The 12176-nt window shown below is 36.5% G+C and overlaps 1 protein-coding gene across 1 annotated transcript in view; it reads right to left on the bottom strand.

Moving 5' to 3' along the window:
* The window catches only part of ZFC3H1 (zinc finger C3H1-type containing), a 69848-nt gene that overhangs the window by 24951 nt on the left and 32721 nt on the right, over nt 1–12176 (bottom strand). Inside the window, 10 exon segments of the mRNA XM_025207166.1 lie at nt 1745–1936; nt 2321–2507; nt 5008–5191; nt 5571–5690; nt 6025–6126; nt 7843–7964; nt 9122–9253; nt 10386–10495; nt 10637–11185; nt 11951–12082. Coding sequence (XP_025062951.1) covers nt 1745–1936; nt 2321–2507; nt 5008–5191; nt 5571–5690; nt 6025–6126; nt 7843–7964; nt 9122–9253; nt 10386–10495; nt 10637–11185; nt 11951–12082 — 1830 coding nt within the window.

Below are 12176 nucleotides of genomic sequence, written 5' to 3'. Positions count from 1 at the left end.
ACTTCAGAGGCACTCTGCAGCGTGCTCAAAGCTCTTCGACTTGGGCGGAAGTCGCGCGGAATTTTAAACGGCTAGCGAGCCAATTACTAGCCGCCACGTGTGAATAATTTAGCACTGGCCAATAGCGGGGCACAAATTTACATTCGAATAGCGGGAACTCTTTGCACTGTGCATTTCTGTGCTGCAAAGAAGAAATGCATCCTGCAAAGGAAACTGCAAATTGGCGGGAACTCTCTCCTACACGCGGGTTCTCAATTGCAGCAGAACACTCTGCCGTGCAAAGGAGCTCTCATGTGGCCAGGAAATTCCATAGTGCTGAGGCACCAAAATCACTGGGTCATGACAATAAGCAGATTTCCAAAAGATTTCCAGTTAAAATTAACATGCATTAAATGCAGGTCAAGCAAAAACTATACTACCCTGCCAGTTCTCACAAACATATTTATAGTCATCTTATATTAGACCAATGCCAAGATGGAGGATGATTTTCTAACTAAAATGGCAGATTAAGAGAGTTATACGCTGCTTTTTTTTTTTTTTTTTTAAAGCTACATAGCTAAGAAAAATGCTTTGATTTATTTTAAGGTATTCAGACAGTGGGCTCCACCTGCTGGTAAGCATGAAAACCTTTAAAAACTGCATCTGTCAGAGCTCCCTTTTGCAAGCAGCAAACGTCATCTTATTTCTCACCTCTGACTATTAGGAGATTATATCTTATATTGACCTTAACTAGTTTTATAACATCTTCTCTACATAGCAGAGGCAAACAGTGAAAGCAGGGTGATCACTGAGGGCTACAATCAAAGGAACCAGCAAATTGTCTACTGCTTACAAAAAAAGAGAGAAAAAAAAGTCAGTCACATGAATGCCTGTTTAAGTAGTACAAGGAGGAAAATAAACAAGATAAACCTAACACTTTAAAAGCAGCATCAAATAATACAATATTTCCAAAGGACAATTCTTATAAAAATGGGTTACATCAAACCACCAATATTGGTTTTTCAAATCTGTCTCCTTGAACCATTTAGTTAAGGTAAAAATGAAGTTAACATAGACATTTAAGAAAAAGAATGCTGCTTGGTCAATAAGCAGACAGGGTTCCTTGAGTGAATCTGATATCTTTTATTAGACCAACCCAAATAGTTGGAGAATAGTTATTAAGCAAGCTTTCGGGTTCAAAAACCCTTCATCAGGCTAAGGAAGTTTCAGCAGTTGGTGTGTGCTCTTCTTGTGTCCATCCAGGAAGAGCACACACCAACTGCTGAAACTTCCTTAGCCTGACGAAGGGTTTTTGAACCCGAAAGCTTGCTTAATAACTATTCTCCAACTATTTGGGTTGGTCTAATAAAAGATCTCAGATTCACCCAGTCTGCCTATGTCCTTAGACCAACATGGCTACAACCTACACCCCTGCAGCTTGGTCAATAATGCATTACTATACTTTTCTTTTATTTTAATAATTGCCTTTTATGAACAGTTCCTTGCACAGTCAAAAGCAGATTCTTCTTGGTGGCATTCAAAATATTTTAAGAACTCATGCAAGATGAAGTGATAAACCCAAATCTGTTTTAGCATAACAAGAATAAGGAATCCCTTCTAATTTATCTCCTGGCACCTAAATAGAGCAGCTTTTCCAGAGATGGAGCCATAAAGAAACAAAGACAACATCTGAACAGTTCAGTAAAGATATACTGTTTAATATATTCCATGTAAGAGTTTAAAATGCATGCAACTAGGACGTCACCTGAAGCAGAGCAAGAGCATTTTGATGCCTTCCTGTAAACAGACTTAAGTGAACTCTGTAGAGTAGGGTCTCCAGGAGCTGAAAGGACAGAACATCAGAGTTTTCTTCGGCCTCTCCCATTTCCATTAGGAACTGCAGCATTCTTCCACAGACATAATCCTTCCCATCAAAGGAGGTTTCCAAGCTCAGAAACTAGACAAAATTTTTTTTAAATATCATCTTTTAGGGAAGATTCTGATAGGTGTAAAACTATTTAAATAATTTCCAACTTATTCAAATAAGCCATTTGTATGCAGTAATAATCAATTTTTTAATACAGGTTCAGAAATGTTCTAAGGAAAATGTTCCATTCCACTACTACTGAGGATCAAGCATTTCACACATACCTCTACCGTGTTATCCTTATTTAAGCCATCACCCCATTAAATATGGTATTTTGTCCACCCCCTTAGTTCTCAAACACAAAATGCACCTCTCCCTCTGAGTCTAAACATACACTGTTTAATACAGTATTGGTATATCGTGCACTATAAAACAGAAGAGCTTGAAATTTTACAGTAATATTTTATTGCTTACTGTCCACCAGATTTGGTAAGTAGGGGCATATTCAACTGCTGTTTCACACATCTCCTGTACTTCCTCCTTGGTTCCTCTTTTTGAAAATAGTTTGAGGTAATGACACCAAATTTCAGGGTTCTCCTTGTTGTTTTCTAGTGCTCGAGCCAGAACATTTAAAGCAGAATCCAAGCACTCTGAGGATGAACTATGAAGAAAGTCAGACCATTTTATTAAATGTCAACATTTTTATTCATATATTTAAAGACAGTGGCACTAGGACTTAAGATCTAGAATACTGAAATCCACTCTCAGAAGTAAGTAACACTCAGAAGAATGTGGCCAATTAGCATTTTCAAATTCTGTGTCAACTTTTTGTTGTTCCTGCTGTTTTGGGGTTGTTTTTTTCTAATGAAGCGGACAACTGCAGAGAGACTTTCCATATTTATACACTTTGCATAGTGACAGTACACACTCTATGAAAACGCAAGATAAACCAACTCTCTGGATCAAAAGGCCAGTTGAAATAGTGCTAAATTGACCACAGCTGAATTACTCATAGCTAGAGATCCTCACTATAAAAACAGCTGAGGGATTGAAACAGCTCCACCTTTCTGGTTCATAGATAGAAGTAGGAAGTTGGATGTCTGTCTTAGGAGAGACTTCTTTTAATTTTCTATTATCAGCATACTCTCACATTTACTCTTCACTGAGTGTCAAAAGGCTTGCAATGTTAATTTACATGATCATTTACAGGTAACCAGTTTGATCTGCAAATACAACGTCCCCCTTTTGTAGGTTATTGTTAAGCCTTGACTACAGCAACATAATAGAAAAATAGTTTCAACCATAAAATAGACTGCAAACAAAAAATTTCAGTTTGTAAGCATCAAATAACCACCATATACCCAGAGAAGGCTGCTCAGGCCACATTTAGTCTGGCAATCAATTCCTTTTGAAGATGCTTTACAGACAACATATAATTTGAATAACACAATCATGTAAATACAAATTTTAAATACCAAAACAGCTTGTGTGCATTTCTTTTTATGTATACAATTAATTCCGAAAGTCTGTTAAAAGATTTTATAGTGTATCTCAATAAATAAAAAAGACATTTTAACTTCTGATGGATTTTAATCTGCAGATCAATGTACCTGTTCATTCCAAAGCAACAGCTAAGTGACTTCCCATGAAAAGAACTTCCACCTTTCTCACTGTTTTTCTAGCAACTCCCAAAATCTCTTTAGCCCACACAAAAGCAGCTAGATAGTTCGTGGGATTAGGTTCCACATCCCCCACTAGGATGAAGGTTTGTAAGCCACAGCAAACAGCTGCACAGAACTGCTGAGCTGCTCTAGGTGACTGCAGCTGCTTTTATTTTCCAATCAGCTGTGCAGGACCTGCAGCTGTGATCCAGCCAACTGGAGAAGCACCACCCTTTAAAATAAAAACCACAGCAAATAGCTGTGAAGCTCATCCTTTATTAGATAACTTCCTCCAAGCTAAGCAGACTGCAAGCTACCCAGATAAGAAAAATCTGGTTCTAGTATATTTCATAGACTGAATGATACCACTGACCAACTCTGCAAATAAACTAATCAGATCCGAGCAGAATTTTGGACATATCTATATGAAAGTTTAGGAGAGCTCTCTAGCTCCAAAGTTATTAATCTGATACCAATGCAAAAGGATGCTGAGCACTGTACCTCTTCCCAGGAGCTGCACTCAGGTCGGCAGGGTGGAGCAAGGTAGTCAGCAGTGCTGGGTGGCTATGGGGGAGCTACAGCCATACCAAAATTCACAAAAGCAAATTTGCTGCCACTGCCCAGTCCAAGCACAGCTACCAGGAAGAGGCTGGTGAAGCCCTGGCCCACAGCAGGCAGCTTGCCCTTGGCCCGTGCACACATCTGGGGGGCACATGCCCCCTATGCTACCCCTGGGGTGCACGCAGCAGCAGAAGCATGTGCAGCTGCGTACATGCTCACGGCATTTATTGGTGACATTATCAGCCACATCAGCCAAAAAACGCCAGTTGCCGATAATGTCAGCTTTCCTTTTATCGGTGCCGATAGGATATCATTAGAGATGCATTGGTCCATAAGACACAATGTAGTTGAATTACAACTTAGGTTTCAGAGATAAAAACCCAGAGCCATAACAGTTCTAACTCCCATGAGACACTTTTAAGAAGGTGACCCTAAGCTAGGCTAAAACTACACAAGTTTAGGCATCGTATTCTAAAAGGCAGATTTAAATTAGCGTCTCCTTTATAACACCCAACATGGTACAGAACAGGACAAATTGAAATGGTATTCCATTGTTAGCTTATAACATTAGAAAGTGCATGGGTGTCTGTGTGCTCATGCATGCACAACAAATACTCTGCCTCTCCGCCACCCTCTTTTACAATTACTCTTTATTGCTTTTTTCATTTCAGGTACTCCCATCCCAAAATGAGACCAGTCTGGAGTTAAAGCAGCAATATGTTTAATTACTCATAACACTGGACTGTGTACATAAGGAAGTCTAATCTGATGGCTCTTTTCCTAACTGCTTTTAGACAATAAACAATTTGTGGCTTTGTCTAGGAAACAAAAGGGTTCTTTGACAGAATGAAGAAGCTTGATTACTGCAGCATAGGTGAAAAACCCTAAATAAAAGGATAAAAGTGCAACAGAATTGTTTGAATGGAGATAAGGACATACCCTTCACTTTGATTCAAGTACTTGTATGCAAGTTTAACCCAAAGCTGTACATCACAAGGGTTTTCAAGCACACTCGCCTCCAGGTTAGAAATGTCATCCGTCTCATTTGTAAAATATCTGACATCATCTGGAGTCACAACTGCATCCAGAGCTGGAACATTAGTTTTATGTTCTATAGGGTGGGCTGCAAGATTAGAGAGATATTCTCTTTAAAAAATGGAGATTAAAGATCATATTAGAACTTGACTAATCAGGTTTTAAGAAAAGACTAAGTAGAGAAATTAATAGCCACCAATGTTTGAGAAAGATATAGCTAGAAAAAAAAATTGAACAGAAAAAAAAATACTACAAGTGAAATATGCTTAATATTAGGTTGGACAGAAATTGATTACATCATCCAGCAACAAAAAAAAAATACAAATCAATAGAGAAACAGAGGCAGTAAGCAAGCAAAGTCATGGGGGTCTTTTTTAGAAAAAAAAGACATAAAAAGATTTTAAAAAATGACTTGCAACTCTTACACTCCTCACTCAATTCTACAGCACAACGTGTTTTTGTATTACCATATTTAATAGGTCCAAGAGACTGCTCCTCCTCACTGCTGCTGCTACTATACAAAACCGGTTTTCTCCAGTATTTTGGCCTCCATTTCCGTTTGTCTTTCCAGGTTGTAAAAGGAGGTGCTGAAAGCAACCAAACTAGGCATTATTTGCTTTGTAATCCTCAAAATCATTTTTGTTCAGTTTTAGATCAAGTTGTCAATAAATTTAAGTTTAACTTAGATAAACCATAGAAACTCGTGTTCTTCAGCATAAAAGTAATTTTGGAAAAATGAAACCTGCTGGGTTAAATTTTTCACAAATACTTAATAAATTCTGCTGCCCTTAAGCTTACCACAACCCATGTTTCTCACTACAATAAAAAACCATGCTTCTTCCACATAACGCCACTTTTGTAAGACCCTGTGTTAAAGTCCTCCCAAAAAGGTTACTTAATCCTCCCAAAAAGGTTACTTACTGTGACCTCTACTTTCATTGATATTGCTAACAAGAAGAACAGCCATTTGATCCACTGACATTCGATCTCTGTTTACACCAAAAAGTTTTTCAACATATTTTTCTGAAATGAGAGCAAGATTATAAATTTAAATATGTGCGGGCATAAGGAGATGCACAACTTTGTGAAAACGCTCGAAGGGATACTGCCAAAAAAAAATAACAACAATTTAAAGTACCTTAACTAGTTATGTCAGTTCTGACTACTTCAAATCAATATGCTTATCAAATATGGTTGTACAGATAAGTCAGGAGCTGTAAAACTTATTTGATCATTTTTTCCATGCCAATTTTGCCATTATACTATTTTTTCTTGTGCTCTGGGCTAGTCCAGGAGTCAGCAACCTATGGCTTGAAATCGCACCATAGCTGAGCAGTGGGTAACTGCCTGAGCTGCACTGTGACTAGGTACAATGAGGAGAAGCAGCAGCAGAGAAAGGCTTCTGGGCCCACCATACTTCAGTCCAGAACTGAACTATTCCTGTCTGCTGCCAGAAAATGTAGACTGTTAGTCCAATCTATACCTCTACAAGAAATGGTATTGCCATTATCTGCTAAGTCAGTGCTATAACTAATTAGTCCTCAGATGTGATTTATTTGATCTAATTAGAGCTTCCTTACTTTCATTCCATTACTCCTCAAAGAAACGGTTGCCTGTAGAAGCAAGGAAATAAAGATCTTTACCAGTATTCCTGCATTAAATCATAATTTAAGCTCTTCTGCTTCCCTTGTTCAGAAGGGCACGTAAATGAAGATGAGCAATCATGAACCAGAGCCAAGTAATTAGCCTAAACAACAAAACTGATAATATCTTCGTTAAAGAAATTTTAATAATACAGAATAGTGTTAGCAAAAATAATTTTTTTTATAAAAAGAACAGTCTTTAAATAACTAGCAGCATCAAGAGAGCCCACCCCTTGAATTTCTCTAACTTGAAGACAAGGTTCTTTACGTAAATCTTTTATTAGACCAACTCAAATAGTTCGAAAAAATTCTTCTTTGCAAGCTTTCGGGCACAAACACTGTCAGGCTGAGGACTATTTAAGTTGGTCTAATAAAAGATATCAGATTTACCCAAACAACCTTGTCTGCCTACATCCTTAGACCACACAGCTACAACCTATACCCCTGTAATTTGAAGAGAAAGTCAACCTTCCAGAACTGTATCTGGATAAAACAAAATGGTATTTGGTCTTTCTAAATTATATTAATACTCAATCTCTTTTTAAGACACCGAATTCTGAAGCCAACTGTTTTCCTAGGCTTATTTTCATAAAAATCGCATGGAAAAGCAGTATCAATTAGTTCAATTTCCCAAATACATAACAATTCTTGCTTAAACAAAGATTACACTAGTATTCCAATTCTAAATACAAAATGAATAATCAACACTAAAACAGATTAAAGTTGGAGGAATGAGTAGCACGGTCACTTTATCAGAATAATCTGACAATCTGCATTCCAACTGAATGGAATTTTCTAGTTAAGTTTAGTTGACTCACTTGAAATGCTAGGTCAGCTATTTACTCTTTGATATAGTCACTGCTTAATTTCACACTCCAAACAGATCAAAACACTTCATCCTATGATTATGGAGAAAGCATTCACAGACCCTATAGAAAGTGTAGAGCACTGTCTTACTCCAAATAAAATGATCACAGAAAGACTTGCTTTAATCCTAGAACTTCCACTGAAAATGGAAGTCACCGCTTGAAAACAACTGCTTGTTTTTATATTCAGTAGGAAAAAAAGGAACAAAACAAAAATAGACAACTTTAACCTGTAGCAGTGCTTATCTCCTCATCTGTGCTTTTCTCTGAACAACCAATCAGATCTAAATTGTAAGAGAGAATGTCTTGAAATAGCTGTTTTCGGCTAAGAGTGCAATCTTTCATATGCTGCCTAAAATAAAAAAGGGAAATTGGTATAATTATAATTAATATATATTAACATATAAAGATTTCATATAACAGCTGCTTAAGCATAAACCCAACAAAGCAGCAAGTGTTAAGAGTATCAAATGTTAACAAACGAATCAAAGGAGCACAATTTGTAAGCTGCCCTGAAATTTGTTTAAGAGGCCTAAAAACACAAAATGTAATTATGACAATGTGCAAATGAAAACTTCCACGTGTTATTTTAGTGCAATCCTGGATTCTGAAATAAACAACTTAATAGAAACATATAAATGATTCTATCTTAGTATTCTGGCAAACTACCACCTGAATAGAACAGTTGGGTTTACAGGACATTTCTGGGCATCTGATGGAGAGGTTTATTTTACTAGGAACATCTTTCTCAGAAATAACAGCCCTAATGTTCTCCAATACACATTACATACCCAAACCCACCGCACAAATCTTCTACTCCGGCATAAGTAGTCAAATCCATCTCAATCTCATTGTTTGACAGATTGCATGGTAAGCAATAAAATGACAATTTAAGCAGACTGATAAGCAGACCACTGGTACACAGTGATACCAAATTAGACTCAATCTCTGAGCTCAGTGGTTTTCAAAATGGGGTACACACATCCCTAGGGGTTCATGATGCTTTAACAAAGGATATGAGCCTAAATTTTAATAATGGCAGTGGAGCTTCCAAACTGACAATGTGAGGTGGGTAGCAGCATTTAAATTGATTTAAATTTTCCCTGCTGTAGCAGTGGAAGGGGGATAAATTCTAAGACAAAACCTCCAATAATTAGATGCTATACCTGTAAAATTAAAACAAATGTATAAGTTGTCCATATATAGACACTAAATATTGGGAGGGGGTCATCTTATGTTCAGGGTCATTTTATATTTAAGCAAATGTGATAATAGTGTAACAGTCTTCAAACTCAACTAATACTCTTTTTCCAAGTTTAAGTGAAGATTCCCTAACAATATAACAGATGCCTGGCACATCAGTGATATTCCCATCACGTTATATTTCACAGATAAGTATTTAAGATAACTTTCTGCTCTAAACCTTGTCTATAACGTCAAGCATACAATCTTTAAGAATAATCTCTACAGAGATGTACTTTAAATGAATAAAAGATGAAAAGTACTCACCACTGACAATCATCATCATTACATGTGCCTGTTAAATCAAAACGGCAGAAACACTGTTTTGGCTCAATCATATTGCTGTAGGTTACTGAACTGAGGTAAAGTTTTTCCTTGGTTCGAAAATAGGGACTAAACCTAAAAAAAAGAAAGAAATATCATACAAATGATAAAGGCCTGAATGGACAAGTTGAAAAATAAGTTTGGGGAGGGGGGACACGACACTTTGGATGGTGGGGTTAGGGGGAGGTTGCCTCCTGCAATAACCTTGTGCATCTCTAATTATTATAAGCGTAGAAGTACTGCTGATCTGAGGGAAACATAGAAGTACAATTTTTTTACAGTCTGCGGGTGTCTGCTCTACCATACTCCCCCCCACCCCTTACATGAAGAAGCTCAGTCGTGAAAATGGGGAATGAAATGCACATTATCAGAAGAGCAAACTCAACATGAGTATAGCAGAATATGAGCACAAATCAAACAATATCAGCATCAAGCCAAACAGTGGCAATTTACTGGGAATTAACCAAAAAAAAAAAAAAATCAAGGTGAAATAGCTTAATGTTAGGAGATTTCAAAAGCAATGTACAGAAACCAAAACCACTTTAAACTGTTTTAAATAAAAAAAAGAAAATCCCTGCATTTGGCAAGACAGCATTTCAAGTTTGAGATTTCTAATTTCATTCCAGTACACTTTTTTTTTTTTTTTTTTAAATACGAAGAAAGCAAGAAAAGCTGTTCTTACAGGAATGCTATCTTCCACCTTTCTGCTATAATACAGCACAGAAATTAAATTTGCTGTACCATGTAAATCTTTAGGGCACCATCATTTATAGGCTAACATACACTCCTATTGTTGAGAATTTTTTTTCATGTTTCAGTGCAATCCCCTCCATCTTTGAATTTGCTCTAATACCAATGCAAAAAATCAGTTTGCAACAACAGATTGTCACACTATTTGGATCCATTTTTTTGCACAATGATTAAGTAACTGAAAGAGAAAAGGCAACCAACAATCAAATTAGGTGATGCTCTAAAGCACAGAGAAATTAAACAGAAAAAAGCTAAGCGTACGTGCAGTAATAAGCTGTATTTGGGATGGCAAACCATTTTTAAGCAAATACAGAAATCTCATGATAACATGACAAACTATTCTTAGAAATGTGTTATAACTTATATGAGGAAACAAGAAACACCCACCCACCCACCCCAGAAAGCAAGTAAAATACTCCACATGCTAAAAAGCCACACATAATAACAGTCTTCATACCTGTAGGATTTAAAAACTAGAAGGGGACTATGATATGGTCCAAATGGAAATGGTTTCACTTCTGTTTGTTTGCTCTGTGCTGTAACAATATCCACATCTATTGAAATTTCCTAGGAAACGAATGTAATTTAAGTAAATAAATGCAATTTAAGTAACCACAATAGTACATAAGCTTAGTCTTTTAATAAGGCAAAAACAACTTTAACAGTACACAACTTTAGTATGAAGAAGGAATTGAAGAATGCATTCACCTGACCACATAGAGACTCTTCCTTAGAAGTCATGAAGGCAGTATTTTTCATTAGCAGCTCTTTCAAGCTATCGGCTCTAGCATAAAGTTTTTTCAGTTCGTCAATATTCAACCCAAGGAAAAGCTCAGGCTCATCCATCGTCTTTTTAGAAAGTTTATTTATAGTCTCCTGCTTAGGGGTGTCCAGGTGTTTAAGATTTGGTTTAGTAAAAGAATTGGATTCTCTGAAAGATCTCCGGCGTTCTCTATTTGAGTTAGATAAAACCTCATCATCAAAATAGTTTTCTTCACTATCCAAGGTCAGTTTGTCTTGTGTCAGATCATGAAGCGATGGTTGAGGCAATACAAATTCAGATTCCTCTTCTACATTAGGGATAACATTTGGTTGTTCCCTGGTTTGAAGTGCACGAGCTTCTTTTAGTTTCTGAATCTTTAGGGCATATTCATACTCCAATTGCTGGAGTCTCTTCTTTTCCAATGCAATCAATTCTGCTGAATGTTTCTTTGGACTTGATGCAGGGGAATTATCCAGTTTCAACATTTTGCTTGGCTATAAAGAAAACAAATTCCTTTAATTTAATCTTTTCAGTTATTAAAATATTGATAGGAAGGAAAAATGGGTAAAACACTCTTGCCAGAAAATGTATACAAATCGCAGGAAAACCACAACATAATTTGCCACAATTCCACTGACATACTTCATTTTTTTCAATTAAATTAGCCTACATCATTGCAAGGGTCAAACATAAAAGCGTTAAGTTAAAAAGGTGAACTATTAAGCAGATGCACATGCACACAAACTTAAGAAAATGCACAAGCGCCATTTTCCCTGCCTTCTTCAGCTTGTTTTTCCAAAATATTATTATTAGCTCCTCCTTCAAGTATATTTATTGGAGTGCCTAAACAAGATCTTCAAAAGCTCTCAATAATATTCAAAAGTTGCAAGGAACACTTCCCCTGAAGCAGATATAAACTTTGCTCAGGAGCTCTCCAACAAAGAGAGAGGAGTAAAGATCTAACACCTCTAATGTTCCAAAAATATCTTTTTTCTGTTGGATTTTAAAGAAAGTACAAGACTCTTAAAATATTATAACAAAGGACGTGTACTTGGAAAAAACAAAACAAAACAAAACCAAAAAAAAAAAACCCACAACTTTCCTTCCTTCCTAATTCATCTTTTAAAAAGAATATTTTTCCACTTGCTTTGGTTCTTACTTGAAAATTCTGGAATGCAGTTGACCAAATATATGTTATGCTTTTTTTTTTTTTTTTTTTTTACACCAGAGACTGATGCAAGTTTGTACAAGTGACTTACTCCAAGGTGATCATGTTCCAGTTTTCGTTTTCCAATTTCTTTACTAGCCACTGCTTTTGCTCGAGCAAGCTCTTCTCCGTATTTTAACGCCAGAGCTTTTTTCACTGCAACTCGTTGTTGAACTTTGTGAATCTGAAAATACAACATAAAATGACCCTCTCCTCTACAGTTTGATTAGACAAAAAACTTAGGCACAATTAACTAATTTATACATTATGTATAACAT

This window comes from Alligator sinensis, unplaced genomic scaffold, assembly GCF_000455745.1.
Source record: "Alligator sinensis unplaced genomic scaffold, ASM45574v1 scaffold1021_1, whole genome shotgun sequence".
Taxonomy (NCBI): domain Eukaryota; kingdom Metazoa; phylum Chordata; order Crocodylia; family Alligatoridae; genus Alligator; species Alligator sinensis.
This window is presented reverse-complemented; position numbering and strand designations above follow the sequence as displayed.